Source organism: Hyla sarda, chromosome 1 (genome assembly GCF_029499605.1).
Source record: "Hyla sarda isolate aHylSar1 chromosome 1, aHylSar1.hap1, whole genome shotgun sequence".
In the NCBI taxonomy this organism is placed as follows: Eukaryota; Metazoa; Chordata; class Amphibia; order Anura; family Hylidae; genus Hyla; species Hyla sarda.
The window spans coordinates 101,730,881-101,749,414 of NC_079189.1; the positions used below are offsets into that span (position 1 = coordinate 101,730,881).

Sequence of the window (18,534 nt, forward strand, 5' to 3'; positions counted from 1 at the left end):
TGCCCAAACTTTTAATCCCCACTGTACACCAAAAAGCTTAGTCTGGGCTGGTATATTTTAGAGACTTTTTGGTGGTTTTGCGCCTTTTTTTGCGCCATTTGACAAAAGTCGCTGTTGATAAAACCTGTCAATATCATGTATAGTCTTGAAAATAGTGGACTGTTACTCAAAATCCGCAGAAATGTGTTAACAAAATGGCGCAAAAAAAAGACACTAGCTCCAGTAGACAGAAAGAACGGTGTACACACAATAATAAATGCCAGCCCAAGATTTTGAAATATAAGTAATTTACAAATCTGTTTATCTTTTCGGCACCAGTTGATTATAAAAAACATTTTTATTTTACACTGGAGTATCCCTTTAAGGCTGATTTTGCTGCATAAACTGCAGTGTCCACGTTAGAAAAACTGCCACGTTTGTGACTCCAGCCTTACACTCAATAACAGAACTAGATGAATGTGTAAAAAGCAAATGAATGAGCCAACCAAAATACTGGGGAGAAATGAGAGCAAAGTACACAGTCATGGCCGTAAATGGGTTGTTAGTGTTGTAAGGGTGCAAGCACACCACGTTTTTGCTATCCAGTTCCCGTATCAGGTTTTTTGTAAAAAACGGATAGGCAAAAACCGGACTCAACCGTATTAAACCGTGTGCACATAGATCAACCTGTATCCGGTTTGAAACCGTATACGGTTTGAAACGTGATGTACGGTTTAATCCGGTTGTATCCGTTTTCACCCTAAAAAAAACGTATAAGTCTGTCAATGATCGCCTTGTTTTTAAATAAAGTTTTTCCGGAAAGAACATTCTAGAAGGTGGGTGGTGTTTTCGGCTTGCATTGCGCATGTGCAATAATAAAAACGGAGGGATTAAAACGGATGCAACCGTACACTCATACGGTTTAGTCCGTTTCTCATTGACTTCCATGTTAATAAAAATGTATCCGGTTAGGATACGGTTGGTCAACCGTATGTGGATCCGCTGGACCTGTGTGGCAGATGACTTGGACCGTGCCAGGGAGCGGAGTCTAAGGTGCAGCTGGTCTTCACCAGAGCCTGCCGCAAAGCAGGATGGTCTTGCAGCTGCAGGCGACACCCAGGTCGCTACCCCCAGCAACGGCTCGACCACACAGGCGGCTGAGGAGATGCGAAGCACAGGAGGGATGAGACAACTCGTAGTCAGGATAGCTGTAGGTCAGGGCAGGCGGCACAGTAGCGTAGTCGGGACATAGCAAAAGTTCAGTAGGCAGGCGGCAGAGAAGCAAGGTCACAAGAGCAGGAGATCTGGTACACGGCAAGGCAATACTATGGAACGCTTTCTCTAGGGCACAAGGCAACAAAGATCTGGCAGAGAACTAAGGAGGGTGGAGGAGTCTATCAACAAGACACAGGTGGTTACACTAATGAGCATGCGGGTGCGTCCCGCAATGCCAGTCCCAGCCCTGTCGGCAGCAGAAGGTAAGGGGACCATGCGCTCACGGCCAGCGTGTGAGGCCTAGCGCATAGCGTAACATATTCACACCAAAATATTTTTGAATGGGGGTAGCTGGATGACTAAAGGTCATTTATGATGAGCCATTAACTGCTTGCCCATAATATCTTACCTTCTGACTAATCACTATAAGAACACACATATCCAAAATTGATACCTTACCCAAAAAACACAAACTCGGGTTCCAATCGCAATTTTAATTTAGCATATTGTTTCTGACATTACGTACAGTCATGGCCGTAAATGTTGGCACCCCTGAAATTTTTTCTAGAAAATGAAGTATTTCTCACAGAAAAGGATTGCAGTAACACATGTTTTGCTATACACGTGTTTATTCCCTTTGTGTGTATTGGAACTAAACCAAAAAAGGGAGGAAAAAAAAGCAAATTGGACATAATGTCACACCAAACTCCAAAAATGGTCTGGACAAAATGATTGGCACCCTTTCAAAAATGTGGACAAATAAGATTGTTTCAAACGTGATGCTCCTTTTAACTCACCTGGGGCAAGTGACAGGTGTGGGCAATCTAAAAATTACACCTGAAAGCAGATAAAAAGGAGAGAAGTTCACTTAGTATTTGCATTGTGTGTCTGTGTGTGCCACACTAAGCATGGACAACAGAAAGAGGAGAAGAGAACTGTCTGAGGACCTGAAAACCAAAATTGTGAAAAAATATCAACAATCTCAAGACACATTGGACATAATGTCACACCAAACTCCAAAAATGGTCTGGACAAAATTATTGGCACCCTTAACCCTTTGGAGAAAATAACTGAAATCAGTCGCTTCCTATAACCATCAATAAGCTTCTTACACCTCTCAGCCGGAATGTTGGACCACTCTTCCTATGCAAACTGCTCCAGGTCTCCCTTATTGGAGGGCCTTTTCCCAACAGCAATTTTAGGATCTCTCCACAGGTGTTCAATAGGATTTAGATCTGGAATCATTGCTGCCACTTCAGAACTCTCCAGCGCTTTGTTGCCATCCATTTCTGGGTTCCATTTTGACATATGTTTTGGGTTATTGTCCTGCTGGAAGACCCAAGATCTCAGACGTAAACCCAGCTTGTACAGTGCGACCCAAAATCCGTTGGTAATCCTCAGATTTCAAAGAAGCTTACAAATAATTTACCATATATGTGGGTATGTGTGAAACTAACTTACTATATTACCAATACCCTATTAAGATATAACTTTTATTGTATCTTGTTAAAAATGTACTACAATGTGTATATACAAATAAAAATGATGCTCACATCAAGCTAGTATCTATCCATATCATGAGTATACACACTTGACAAACAGATATATGCAGAAAGGTTAATAATACAATATAATTAAATGTAACTCACGTACTGCAAGCTGTGTTCTCTTTTCAGTCCTTAGGGAGGAGACGGTAGTAGGGTAAGATGAAGTTAGGGTGGTATACAGATGGGGAAAATCTCTGAAGATTATAATAACCTAACTACCACTCCTATTATATACAATACCTTACCCTACCTAACAGCAGAGGAGGCGCCCCCACTTCAACTGTTGACTCTCCACTCCCTCAGGCTGACTAAACATTGTATGAATACATGTCAATACAAAACCATTGATAAAATATATAATGATGCATCATTATACAGCACATCTATGTGTATAGATAAGTGAAAAAACATTAAATATATTAAATCCTTCACCGAATAACAATAGAAGATAAGAAAAGGTAAAGAAGGATAAAATTTAAACCTTTGGAACGCCTCTACGCGTTTCCCCCCGGTAACATAATGGTGGCCGGGGTTCCTCAGGAGGTTTTTACCAAGAAAGGTACTGTGCAGGTACAGATGGAAGCAATGTTACAGCAAAAACAATCATTGATCCACAGATATTACCTGCACAGGGAGGCATGCGTATAACCACACTGCATGCATCCTCAGATTTCATGATGCCTTGCACACATTCAAGGCACCCAGTGCCAGAGGCAGCAAAACAACCCCAAAACATCATTGAACCTCCCCCATATTTCACTGTAGGTACTGTGTTCTTTTCTTTGTAGGCCTCATTCTGTTTTCGGTAAACAGTAGAACGATGAGCTTTACTAAAAAGCTCTATCTTGGTCTCATCTGTCCGCGAGACGTTCCAGAAGGATTTTGGGCTACCCAGAAGTTCATTTTGGCATCCGGTTCCAGGGTATATAACGGTATTCTCACCCCCCCCCCCCCCAAATCATGTGACCCGCCTGCGCTGCTCCCCCCCAATTAATGATCAGCCCAGCGGGGTACTACTCACAGATGTCACGTTCAAGCACTGCCCTCCTCCTCTTTGTTGGGGGCCACCGGGCGCTGGAACTCACTGTACGCCAGTGGTCTCCAACCTGCGGACCTCCAGTTGTTGCAAAACTACAACTCCCAGCATGCCCGGACAGCCAACGGCTGTCCGGGCATGCTGGGAGTTGTAGTTTTGCAACAGCTGGAGGTCTGCAGGTTGGAGACCACTGCTGTCCGCTGTATCCCTATGCCCGGGCTGCAAAACATAAAGAAAATAAACTTTAAACTCACCTACGTCAGCCTCACGCTGGGGACTGGAATGACGGACAGCCGTCAGCCTATCACCGGCCGAAGCAATGTCCAGCCCCGGCCAGTGATAGGCTGAGCCCACTGTCATGTAGGCAGTGTAGCTGACCAGAGCTTCTTACATGACAGTGCGCTCAGCCTATCACTGGCCGGGGCGGGACATTGCTTCGGCCGGTGATAGGCTGACGGCTGTCCGGCGTTCCAGTCCCCAGTGTGTGGCCCCGACGTAGGTAAGTTTAAAGTTTATTTTCTTTATGTTTTGCAGCCCGGGCATAGGGATACAGCGGACAGCAGTGGTCTCCAACCTGCGGACCTCCAGCTGTTGCAAAACTACAACTTCCAGCATGCCCGTGCTGGGAGTTGTAGTTTTGCAGCATCTGGAGGTCCACAGGTTGGAGACCACTGGCGTACAGTGAGTTCCAGCACCCGGTGGCCCCCAACAAAGAGGAGGAGGAGGGCAGTGCTTGAACATGACATATGTGAGTAGTACCCCGCTGGGCTGATCATTAATTGGGGGGGAGCAGAACAGCGCTGGCGGGTCACATAGGATTAGTTCCCCTGATGTGGGGACAGTGCTGCTCTGGGCTGATAATACATTCCCGAGGGGGAGGGGCACAACCGGTATTGCGGTATGGGGGAAAATTCATATCGTGCAGCCCAAAAAATTTGGTATTCGGTATGAACCGTTATACCGCCCAGCCCTAGGAACGTGTGAGCGTTTTTTAAGCATTGATGCTGGTTCTTGTTGAGGAACACAAGCTGATCTACATGCCCAGCTATAACGACACTTTGTGAAGACACAATGGCCCTCATTTACTATTGCAAACCCGACATGTTTTGTCGGGCCGTGCGCCATTTTCGGGCGCATTGCGCCTGAAATTCTGTCTGCGCCTGAATTTGCGCCTGAAATTCTGTCTGCGCCTGAATTTGCGCCTGAAATGAAAACACCCAACTAACTCTCCATTTTGCTAAGAAAACCCGAAAAAGGGGCGTGGCCGCCAGGGAAAAGGGGCGTGTTCCCAACAATTTCACAAAATCCCAACATATTTACTAAAGTTTCCACAGAAAATGTGGTGGATTTGAGCTGAGGAAAACCCTACAGATCAGAGCATGTGTAAAAAAAGCAAAATGTAGGGAAAGTGGAAACTGTAGGGAAACCTTAGTAAATACTGTGGAAAATAAACCGAAGGGAATTAAAACCCACAAAGAAACCTACACAACACTCTTAGTAAATGAGGACCAATGTCTCCTGCAGTGGATAAAACTCATTCTGCAATATTCTAATCCCATGTGAGGAGGATAGTCTGCTATGCCAGATGTTGGCCTTTGTTATATTACACAGATGTTTAGCTGTTGCACTTTTCATCTGTGCAGTTGCAGTATAAGAAAGGCCAATGTCTGGAATAGCAGACTATCCTCCTCACACATAGTTACATAGTTAGTATGGTCGAAAAAAGACATATGTCCATCAAGTTCAACCAGGGAATTAAGGGGTAGGGGTGTGGGGCGATATTGGGGAAGGGATGAGATTTTATATTTCTTCATAAGCATTAATGTTATTTTGTTCCATGAATGTATCTAATCCTGTTTTAAAGCTGTTAATTGTTCCTGCTGTGACCAGTTCCTGAGGTAGACCGTTCCATAAATTCACAGTCCTCACGGTAAAGAAGGCGTGTCGCCCCTTGAGACTAAACTTTTTCTTCTCCAGACGGAGGGAGTGCCCCCTCGTCCTTTGAGGGGGCTTAACCTGGAACAGTTTTTCTCCATATTTTTTGTATGGGCCATTAATATACTTATATACGTTTATCATATCCCCCCTTAAACGTCTCTTCTCAAGACTAAACAATTGTAACTCCTTTAATCGCTCCTCATAGCTAAGATGTTCCATGCCCCATATTAGTTTAGTCGCGCGTCTCTGCACCCTTTCCAACTCCGCAGTGTCCCTTTTATGGACAGGTGCCCAAAACTGAACAGCATATTCCAGGTGAGGCCGTACCAATGCTTTATAAAGGGGGAGTATTATGTCCCTGTCCCTTGAGTCCATGCCTCTTTTTATACATGACAATATCCTGCCGGCTTTGGAAGCAGCAGCCTGACATTGCATGCTATTCTGTAGTCTGTGATCTACAAGTACACCCAGATCCTTCTCTACCAGTGACTCTGCCAGTTTAATCCCCCCTAAGACATACGATGCATGCAGGTTATTAGTACCCAGATGCATAACTTTACATTTATCCACATTGAACCTCATTTGCCATGTGGATGCCCAGACACTGTCTATCCAAGTCAACTTGTAACCTATACACATCCTCTATAGACTGTACCGTGCTACAAAGCTTGGTGTCATCTGCAAAGATAGAAACAGAGCTGTTAATACCATCCTCTATATCATTAATAAATAAATTAAACAACAGCGGGCCCAGTACAGAACCTTGGGGTACACCACTAATAACCGGGGACCAATCAGAGTACGAATCATTGACCACCACTCTCTGGGTACGATCCATGAGCCAGTGTTCAATCCAGTTACAAACTAAAATTTACAAACCCAAAGACCTTAACTTACCTGTCAGACGTCTGTGAGGGACAGTATCAAACGCTTTAGCAAAATCCAGAAACACTATATCCACAGCCATTCCTCTGTCAAGGCTTCTACTCACCTCTTCATAAAAGCAAATTAGATTGGTTTGACAACTTCTATCCTTAGTAAACCCATGCAGGCTATCACTTATAATACAATTATCCCCTATGTATTCCTGTATGTAATCCCTTATAAGTCCTTCAAACAATGTACCCACAATGCACGTTAAACTTACCGGTCTATAGTTTCCTGGGGAAGACCTAGAGCCCTTTTTGAAGATTGGCACCACATTCGCCTTGCGCCAGTCCCTTGGCACAATACCAGACACCAGAGAATCTCTAAATATTATGAACAGGGGTACAGATATTACTGAACTTACCTCTCTAAGAACTCTTGGGTGTAGTCCATCCGGCCCTGGGGATTTGCTTACATTTATATCACTTAACTTACCTTGTACCATCTCTACATTAAGCCAGTTCAGTACATTACATGATGTGTTACCAGCACTGACCTGGCCAATGTCAGCTCCTTCTTCCATAGTGTATACAGAACTAAAGAACCCATTCAGTAGCTCCGCCTTCTCTTGATCGCCCGTGACAACCTCCCCATTATCATTATTAAGGGGTCCTACATGCTCTGTCCTTGGTATTTTTGCATTTATATATCTAAAAAAATATTTAGGATTAGTTTTGCTTTCTTTGGCCACCTGTCTCTCGTTTTGAATTTTTGCTGTTTTTATTACATTTTTACAGATTTTATTAAGCTCCTTGTACTGTTTAAATGTTATAGCTGACCCAACAGATTTGTATTTTTTGAAGGCTATTTTTTTGTTGTTTATTGCTCTTTTAACATCATGTGTCAGCCATGTAGGATTTAGTTTTAATCGTTTAGATTTGTTCCCCTTTGGTATATATTTAGCTGTATAGTTATTTAGAGTTGATTTAAAGATGTCCCATTTACCTTCTGTATCAGTATTTGACAACACCTCCCCCCAGTCTATGTCCTGTAGTGCAGCCCTCAGCCCAGGGAAATTTGCCTTTTTAAAGTTATATGTTTTTGCCTTCCCCGTCTGTCTTTGTTTTCTACATTTTAAGTCAAAAGTAACTATATTGTGGTCGCTATTACCAAGGTTTTCCCGCACAGTTACATTACCAACCAGCTCTGCATTGTTGGAAATGATCAGATCCAACAAGGCATCACTTCTTGTTGGGTCCTCCACAAACTGGCCCATAAATTTATCCTGCAATAAATTTAGGAATTGTCGCCCCTTTGTAGTTTTAGCCAACCCCGGACCCCAATCTATATCTGGATAGTTAAAATCTCCCATTATTATCACTGTACCTGCCCGGGCGGCCCTCTCTATTTGTTTATACAGCCGACCTTCTATCTCTTCAGTGATATTAGGGGGTCTGTAGATTACCCCAAATGTTATTTTTTCAGTATTTCCCTCCTTTTGTAATTCTACCCACAGTGATTCCACATCCTCAGAATCATCACACACTATGGCATCGTTCACACTGACTTTCATACCACTTCTTACATACAGACAGACTCCACCACCTTTTCTGTTCATTCTATCCTTGCGAAACAATGTAAACCCCTGCAGATTGACAGCCCAGTCATGCGAGGAGTCCAGCCATGTCTCAGTGACCCCAACTATATCAATATGTTCCTCCAGTATCAAGGCCTCAAGCTCCCCCATTTTATTTGCTAGGCTTCTGGCATTTGTGAACATACACTTTACATTTCCATCCTTTATGTTATTGGGGTTAATGGGATTCAAGGGTGTAAGTTTTATTTTCCTATGAAGCCTATTCCTATTAACTATTCTAACCCCTCCCTCCGCTCCACCCCAGGTACATTTATAATTCCCACCTCTCTATCTACACTATCTTCCCCCTCTTTGCTGTAGGTTCCCTCCCCCCAAGTCCCTAGTTTAAACACTCCTCCACCCTTCTAGCCATCTTCTCCCCAAGCAAAGCTGCACCCTCCCCATTGAGGTGCAGCCCGTCCCTACGGTAGAGCCGGTAACCGACAGCGAAGTCAGCCCAGTTCTCCATGAACCCAAACCCTTCCTTCCTACACCAGCTTCTGAGCCACTTGTTTACCTCCCTGATCTCCCGCTGCCTCTCTGGTGTGGCTCGTGGTACTGGTAGTATTTCAGAAAATACTACCTTGGAGGTCCTTGCCTTAAGCTTGCGGCCTAAGTCCCTGAAATCATTTTTAAGGACACTCCACCTACCTCTTACTTTGTCATTGGTGCCAATATGTACCATGACTGCTGGGTCCTTTCCAGCCCCACCCAGCAACCCGTTAACCCAGTCCGCGATGTGCCGAACTCGAGCACCAGGCAGACAACACACTGTTCGGCGATCCCGGTCTTTGTGACAGATCGCCCTGTCTGTCCCCCTAATAATTGAGTCCCCCACCACTAGTACCTGTCTGGCCTGCCCTGTACTCCTCCCTCCCTCCTTACTGGAGCAGACACCCCCCTGGCGGTCAGAGGCGGTATCCTGCTGCAGTTCTGCTAGCTCTGTAATGGCATCCCCCTCATCTGCCAAGCGGGCAAACTTGTTGGGGTGTGCCAGTTCAGGACTAGCCTCCCTGACACTTTTTCCCCTACCCCGCTTTCTAACTGTAACCCAGCTAACTGCCTGACTGTCCTGCAACTCCGTCCCACTGTCCTCCCCCACCTCTACTCCCGAGAGTGACTGCTCAGTGAGCAGGAGACTCCTCTCCATGTTGTTAATGCTTCTCATTGTTGCCAGTCGCTCCTCTAGATGCAGGATCTGGGCTTCCAAACGAACAACTAGCACACATCTCGCACAAAAATATGCACCCTCAAACTGTTGTTCAAGGATTGCATACATTGAACAGGATGTATATTGGACTGCATTTCCCAACATGGAGGCCATCTAGTTATGGGGATTTCACAAATGTATAGGCAAAAACAGACAGTCAAAATTACACTTAAAATTTTTTGTAGACCTTGTGGGTTCAGAAATTAACACTCACAGCGAGCTCAACCTCCTGCTTTCAAACTCCTGTTTTTGAAACTCCTCTTTCACGCCCCCTCTTATGCAGCAACACTCAGAAAGAGCAAGCTCTCAATAAGAGTCCCAAGCTAAGATTTATACACCTGTGCCCAATCTACTCCTCCTCCCCCTAGAGGTGGAACAGAGAAAAAAAAAAAATAATGAAAAAGGGTGTTTAAACTCTAAGTTATCCCACTATGTGCAAAAGAGAAAAACTTACCCAAAATATGAATGTGGGCTATAGGCAGTCGCACACACTCCACAGATTCACTCCGCACAACAGATAATCACAGTTTTTGTAACTCCTCTTTCACGCCCCCTCTTACACAGCAACACTCAGAAGAGCAAGCAAAGTACTAGCAAAGTGTTTTGTCTGCATCTCTGCTACAAGTGTCTCTGCAGAATAAGTACATTAGTAGACTACTAAACGTGGTACAAGTTAGACAACTACCGCATTTTTCGCCGCGTCTTATACGGCGAATACACCCCTATCGCGGCGGTCCCTGCGGCCATCAACGGCCGGGACCCGCAGCTAATACAGGACTTCACCGATCGTGGTGATGCCCTGTATTAACCCTTCAGACGCAGCGATCAAAGCTGACCGCCGCGTCTGAAGGGAAAGTGACACTAACCTAGCTGTTCAGTCGGGCTGTTCGGGACCGCCGCGATTTCACCGCGGCGCTCCCGAACAGCCCAACTGAATAGCCGGGGTAGTGCTTACAGGACACCGGGAGGAACCTTACCTGCCTCCTCGGTGTCTTCTCCGTTCAGGGATCCCCTGTATGGCCGGTGCTCTCCTTCCTTGTCATCACGTCGTCGCATACGTGCGTGGGCGTGCGTAACGACGTGATGGCGGCGACGGAGAGCGAGGATACCCGGCCGGCAGCAGAGACGTTCCGGAGCGACGGGGACACGGCGACAGGGATGGAGCAACATCCAGGACAGCGGTGACGGGTCCGGAGCGGCGGGGACACGTGAGTATTACCTCCTATGCAGTGGTCTTCAATCTACGGACCTCCAGATGTCGCAAAACTACAACTCCCAGCATGCCCGGACAGCATGCTGAGTCCTTCAAGATCGCTGTACCCCCGCCACCGCCTCGGCACGTGTTTCATAGTCTTCCTCAGGAGGTGGGGAATAGCACTCTCAGCGTCCTTTTATATCCCCCTGCCTGTAATTGGTGCATGCGCCCGGGCCGAGCGCCGCCAGGGATTCCGGAAGCCGTCCACATCCGGTGACGCGCTATGTCCGTACTGACAGCCACTCGGAACGCCCAGCGGTGCCAGAACCACGCGCATGCGCACTGACAGGGGGATATCCTCACGCAAGTATGTACTGACAGGCGTAGGCGCTGTCCCGGCGACCAAGAAGTGTCGCGGGGTCCCCAGCGGCGGGACCCCCGCGGTCAGACATCTTATCCCCTATCCTTTAGATAGGGGATAAGATGTCTAGGGTGGGAGTACCCCATTAAGGACACTTCTATGTGCAGACACAGAGGGGGAGATTTATCAAACCTGTCCAGAGGAAAAGTTGCCCAGTTGCCCATAGCAACCAATCAGATCACTTCTTTCATTTCTGAAAAGGCCTCTGAAAAATGGAAGAAGTGATCTGATTGGTTGCTATGGGCAACTGGTCAACTTTTTTTCAGGACATGTTTTAATAAATCTCCCCCAATCTCTCCTGCAGTGGAGAAAACTCGTTCTGCAGAGACACTTGTACCAGGGATGCAGAGAAAAAACTTTGCCACTCTACCTATGTGAGGATACTCTGCAATGTGCTTCCTCCACCAGTCAAGAGGGTCATCATTGAGAGGCAAGGGGGTTTCATCTGTAAACATTCTAACTTCAGTTGCTGCAACATCATGTGCAGATTTTTGTGCTCGATTGTGTTTGTCAAAGGAAAAAGTTTGTACAAGCAGCTCAGCCAATGCACATGATGCTCTGGGTTTCTTCATGGGTGGCTGGATTTTGGTTGCTGGTTACATAGTTACATAGTTAGTACGGTTGAAAAAAGACATAAGTCCATCAGGTTCAACCAGTGAATTGAAGGGTAGGGGTGTGGCGCGATATTGGGGAAGGGATGGGATTTTATATTTCTTCATAAGCATTAATGTTACTTTGTTCCAGGAATGTATCTAAAGCTGTTAATTTTTCCTGCTATGACCAGTTCCTGAGGTAGACTGTTCCATAAGTTCACAGTTCTCATGGTAAAGAAGGCGTGTCGCCCCTTGAGACTAAACCTTTTCTTCTCCAGACGAAGGGAGTGCCCCCTCGTCCTTTTGGGGGGGGGGGGGGGGGTTTAACCTGGAACAGTTTTTCTCCATATTTTTTTGTATGGGCCATTTATATACTTATATACATTTATCATATTCCCCCTTAGACGTCTCTTCTCAAGACTAAACAATTGTAACTCCTTTAATCACTCCTCATAGCTAAGATGTTCCATGCCCCATATTAGTTTAGTCGCACGTCTCTGCACCCTTTCCAGTTCCGCAGTGTCCCTTTTATGGACTGGTGACCAAAACTGAACAGCATATTCCAGGTGAGGCCGTACCAATGCTTTATAAAGGGGGAGTATTATGTCCCTGTCCCTCGAGTCCATGCCTCTTTTTATACATGACAATATCCTGCCGGCCTTGGAAGCAGCAGCCTGACATTGCATGCTATTCTGTAGTCTGTGATCTACAAGTACACCCAGATCCTTCTCTACCAGTGACTCTGACAGTTTAATCCCCCCTAAGACATACGACGCATGCAGGTTATTAGTACCCAGATGCATAACTTTACATTTATCCACATTGAACCTCATTTGCCAAGTGGATGCCCAGACACTTAGTCTATCCAAGTCATCTTGTAACCTGTACACCTCCTCTATAGACTGTACCGTGCTACAAAGCTTGGTGTCATCTGCAAAGATAGAAACAGAGCTGTTAATGCCATCCTCTATATCATTGATAAATAAATTAAACAACAGCGGTCCCAGTACTGAACCTTGGGGTACACCACTAATAACCGGGGACCAATCAGAGTACGAATCATTGACCACCACTCTCTGGGTACGATCCATGAGCCAGTGTTCAATCCAGTTACAAACTATTTGATGCAGCATTCACTCTGCAGCAGTTACCGCGAGACTACAGACTCAGACCAAACAGGAAGGAGAACGTACGCAATCACAGGACAACTCTCACGGGATCTTGTTCTTTCTCAGCTGCGAGTGGGACAGAGCTGATGATAACAGGTGCACTGCCAACTAGTGGTCGGGAGTTTAAGTGTTTAAAAAAAAAAATAAGACGGTCAAATAGGACAGCGACTCAGTGAGTGGAATACAGTAAATGTGAATTATAATAGTTTAGAAAATAACGATTCTCATAATTTTCGAATCGATTCAGTATCGCGGAACAAAAAATCGTGATAATCACATAAATCGATTTTTTCTTACATCCCTAGAATACACTTCTGAAAATCTGGTCTCGCTCGTCTACCTTCCTTTTTGTCTGTGTGCATGAGAGGGGGGGGGGGGGGGGGGTTGTAGTCTTTTCAGTTCCACTGGGTGCACCATTTTGTTGGTGTCTAAAGAATGGTAAAGAACAGAAACTGAATGTCACCTCCAGAGCTAGGTCATTGCAGACTAAGGATATGTTCACACTATGCAATGTCCGCACAGAGAATCTCTGTGTGGACATCCCGCTAACTGCACAGGAATACGCCGTCTCATAAACGGTTATGCATTCCGTGTGGGGTCTGCAGAAAGAAAGAACACGTTCATATAACAGCAAAATAATAAGTACAGTATTGGAGGTGACTGGAGGATAAGATGTGATATAACATTAGAATACTGACTGCAGGTTTGGAGGTGATTGGAGGATAAAACATTATAGAACAGACCATATGCCATTCAGAAGCCTGGGAAAGCTGAGTATTACAGTCAGACCCTGTTATGACTCATGGCTCTGTAATGATTACACGGTCTCACTGTCACACACAGCTTCCCAGGCACCTGAATGACTAGAAATGTGTCAGTGCTAAGCAGGTCACGTGCCATTCAGAAGCCTGGGAAAGCTGTATGTGACAGACCCTGTAATAAACATAGGGCTATGAGTCATTAGATAGTCTGAATGTCACATACAGCTTTGACACAGCCTTCTCAGACCTGCAGCCGTCCCTGGTGTCTGACCTTATACGACATTCCTTGTCCCTTCTCATAGCGGCAGTTCATCGCCGGGCCTGCCATGTGATCTGGTACTCGTCATGCAGACAGTCAGGGAAGAGCTGTGCTGCAGACACCAGCTGCGGGGCCGACCCAAACTCCCCCTGGTAGGAGCTGAGCCGGTATATAGGAGAGCCAGCAGAGGATGATGACAATAGTTCCAGAAGCAGCCACTGGTGCTTTACAGCAGAGGCTTCCGGACTTTACCAACATGGCGCTGGCTCCTCTTTTGTCGCTGTGTTCTGCACATGACAGACATGTGCAGAACACAGCATTCTAGTCCCTAATGCTTTTTTAACGTTCTTATGGCCAGTGAATGCCATAGAGCAGGGGTCTCAAACTGGTGGCCCTACAGGTGTTGCAAAATTTCGACTCCAAGCATTCCCGCAGCCATAAGCTGCAGCAAATGGCTGTCTGGTCATGTCAGGCATGCTGGGAGTTGAAGTTTTGCAACATCTGGAGGGCCACCAGTTTGAGACCCCTGCCGTAGAGCATCTCTGATGTGTCGTTTAGTGACGTCATCACAGATGCCCAGGGTAATGGCAGCCCCCTATGCAAATATTATAGATGAATAAAATGTTAAATAAATTAAATACACACCAAACACACAAATGAACTAAACTTATTTTATATAACAATTTCATTAATATATTTAAAAAAAAATGTCGACAGATAGTTCGCGCTGACACTGATGCGCTCTGAGCCTGCAGGACAGCTTGAATATCTTTGGAACTTGTTTGAGGCTGCTTATCCACCATCCAGACTATCCTGCATTGACACCTTTCATCAATTTTTCTCTGCCATCCACGCCCAGGGAGATTAGCTACGGTGCCATGGGTTGCAAACTTCTTTATGATATTGCGCACTGTGGACAAAGGCAAATCTAGATCTCTGGAGATGGACTTTTAACCTTGAGATTGTTGATATTTTTCCACAATTTTGGTTCTCAAGTCCTCAGACAGTTCTCTTCTCCTCTTTCTGTTGTCCATGCTTAGTGTGGCAAACACAGACACACAATGCAAAGACTAAGTGAACTTCTCTCCTTTTTATCTGCTTTCAGGTGTGAACATTTACAGCCATGACTGTATGTAATGTCAGAAACAATATGCTACATTTAAATTGCGATTAGAACCAGAGTTTGTGTTTTTTTGGGTAAGGTATCCATTTGGTATATGTGTGTTCTTATAGTGATTAGTCAGAAGGTAAGATATGGGCAAGCAGTTAACGGCTCATCATAAATCACCTTTAGTCATCCAGCTACCCCCATTCAAAAATATTTCGGTGTGAATAATTCAAGCCAGGGTGGAATGTATCAGAAAAAAAATATGACTACACTATAGAGTAGATCATACTGGTAATATCAAGGCTTTTAAATTAAAGGATGAAGAACTTACCATTTCCAGCGACGTTTACCTTATAATCCATTACAATGCCAATTGGTGTGATTAAAACACAGCCACAACCATTTTAGCCTTTATTTACAAAAGCTCTAAAAACAAATATCCTTTGTTTGCAAACATTTTGTATTTTATGCATTAAAAAAGGATCATCACACTGTTACAACACTGTAACGCTGAAAAAAAAAAACAACCCTCAAGTTATTACAAAGTATAAAGGTAAACAGTCCTGTCATTTCATTGTATATTACATAGATCAGTAAAGTGTGGATAAAAACACACACAACTCATTTGTAGGGAAATATGAATTTTTCATCAATCCAAAAGGAAAAAAAAAAATCTTATGTCTATGCAATTCGTCATTGGGATAGTATAGTCGATCGATGGTGAAAATATAAAAAATATATTGCAAAAAATTGCATCAACAAAAGCTGCAGTATTGTCTATTATCTCAGTGATGGTAGCACCACGGAACCTTGAATGTTGTCGTCTTTCTCATCACGATGCCACCCATCAACAGCTCAGATATGCTAAAACTTTTTATTTTGTTGTTACAACAAATAAATTACATTTCTGTAGCAAAATACAAAAGCAAATTGTATTTTCCCATGACTAATCCTCTGCAGTGGAGATCTTTAACGGACTTGTTGAGCTTTGGGATTGTATTAAATGTCTGGGGGACTGGGGGGTCAACTTTGTTTTTATTTTTTGCATGACCTTTTTTCTTCCCAACAGTTCTTTGTCAATATCCAAAACGAAGCACCTAATAAATAATGTTTCATAAAAATAAAAATAGTGACGGTAATAAGTAAACATGGATTTAGGGATAAAAGTAGAGTATTTCCTATGACTAGAGTGCAACAAAAGCTGGAAGGTTTCCAGACACATCAGGCGTCAGAAGCAGCAAACACCTTGAGATCTCTCCGTAGTCTTCAAATGAGATCTTCATGTTTTGGGGTCTTCAGCCCCTGTAACTGTGTAGACCCTAAGGTGTATGGAATTACTCATTAAGGCTTATGAAGAAATGAAGAACAAAAAAATATATATATATGCCCATGGCTGGCACGGAAGTGTTAATCTGTAGTTATTTGGTTGCTGAAGTATTCAAGAATCTCTGGGGAGAGGTTGGGCTACGAGTGTAGATGGAGATCTACTAGAGATAAGGCAAACATAAGAAGTGACACACCAATCTGATTGAAGGCCGAGTGGTTCCATATTGGTAGCAGAAGTCACAACGTAAATGGAAATTGAAAGATGGACGTGTTTATAACCAAGAAATCTTAGCAGAGATAAAACATGTAGAAAGTGACTGAGTTTGGCAATAAAAAAAAATGTTCGTTCTGTTTTCTCAGGTCATGACTGCTTGTTGGCTTCCTCTTCGTACGCATTCCCGGTGCCGTTCTGAACATAGGATGATCCAGACCCCAGACCATATAAATGGCCACAATACTTAGCATCGTCTATATGATCTTCAAAGAACATCTGAGGGAAGATATGAAAACTGTTAAATATTGGTTCCAAACGTTATACAAGAAATGTATCTTCACCGTGGGTGAAGTAAAGATTGTGTACAGAATTAGTAAGTGATTTAAAGGGGTATTTTGCTGCCCCAGCGTCCGGAACATTTTATTCCGAACGCTTGGAGTGGGGGAGGTCGTGACGTCACGACAACGCCCCTCGTGATGTCACCCCACACCCTCTCAATGCAAGTCTATGGAAGGGGGCATGGCGGAAACCACGCCCCCTCCCATAGACTTGCATTGAGAGAGTGTGGTGTAACTTCAAAGGGCATGGCCGTGACGTCACGACTCCCCGTTGCCCGATCCGTGCATTCTAAACACAGAGATCGCTGGGGTCCCAGCGGGGGATACCCATGATCAGGCATCTTAGCCCCTATCCCAGGCATAGGCAACCTTCCACACTGCATATGTTTTGGACTACATCTCCCATGATGCTCTTACAGCCAAAATGCTGCAAAAGCATCATGGGAAATGTAGTCCAAAACATCTGGGGTGCCGAAGGTTGCCTATGCCTGCCCTATCCTTTAGATAGGGGATAAGATGTCTAGGGGTGGAGTATCCCTTTAATCATGTGTGAGATATATACACATTTTTAAACAGGCTAGATGGAGCATGTGGTCTGTGAGCTTCTGGGTGTAGCAATACATTTGGCACAATCTGAAACTCTGTATATGCTCTGCAATCCCTCCATAACCACTAATCGTCCTGTGCACTGAACAAGCACAAAAACATTGGTGAGGTCTTAGTCATGGCTTGATCGGACACCTTCATTTCTTTGCCAAACACCTTTGTGCAGCCTAAATTTAGTCATGACCTGGGGTTTTTCAGTCTTTTGCACTTTCGTTTTTTCCTCCTTACCTTTAAAAAATCTGAACTCTAAATTTTGCACCTAAAAATTCATAGCATGGCTTATTTTTTGCGCCACCAATTCTACTTTGCAGTGACAGTCATTTTACCCACAAATCTAGGGCGAAACGTAAAAAAAATCATTGTGCGACAAAATTGAAGAAAAAACATTTTGTAAATTTTGGGGGCTTTAGTTTCTATGCAGTACATTTATCGGTAAAAAGGACACCTTTTCTTTATTCTGTAGGTCCATATGGTTAAAATTATACCCTAAAAATCATAACTAAATGCAGGAAAATTTATACGTTTAAAATTGTCATCTTCTGACCCCTATAACTTTTCTATTTTTCTGCATACAGGGTGTTTTTTTTTTTTTTAATTGACAATTTTTTTATCGCTATTTATTCATTTTTTCATTATATAAAAAGTTACTGAAAATACGCTATTTTGGACTTTGGAAATTTTTTTGCGCGTACGCCGTTGACCGTGCAGTTTAACTATATATTTTTATAATTCGGACATTTCCGCAGGCCGCGATACCACATGTTTATTTTTATTTACAAAGTTTTATTGTTTTATTTAATTGGGAAAAGGGGGGGGGGGGGGGTAATTCTTACTTTTATTAGGGAAGGGGTTAAATGATCTTTATAAACTTTTTTTTCCCACTTTTTTGGCAATCTTATAGCCCCCATAGGGGACTATAACATACAGTACATTGATCTCTCATACTGTTCAATGCTATACCATCAGTGTTTCTGCCGCTTGACTGCTCCTGCCTGGATCTCCGGCACAGAGCAGTCATTTGGCGATCGGACACAGAGGAGGAAGGTAAGGCACCTCCTCGTGTCCTCCAGTTGTTCAGGACGCCGCGATTTTGCCACGAAGGTCCTGAACAGCACA

General features: G+C 44.2%; 1 protein-coding gene across 12 annotated transcripts in view; it reads right to left on the reverse strand.

Annotated features, from left to right (window-relative positions):
* Window positions 1-15,332: 15,332 nt before the first annotated feature.
* Window positions 15,333-18,534, reverse strand: part of CNOT7 (CCR4-NOT transcription complex subunit 7) — a 53,252-nt gene continuing 50,050 nt past the window's right edge. For all 12 annotated transcript variants that reach the window (XM_056558872.1, XM_056558899.1, XM_056558838.1 and 9 more), the window contains one exon: window positions 15,333-16,750. In XM_056558872.1, coding sequence (XP_056414847.1) covers window positions 16,622-16,750 — 129 coding nt within the window. In that variant the 3' untranslated portion in view covers window positions 15,333-16,621. The remainder of the gene's footprint in view (window positions 16,751-18,534) is intronic.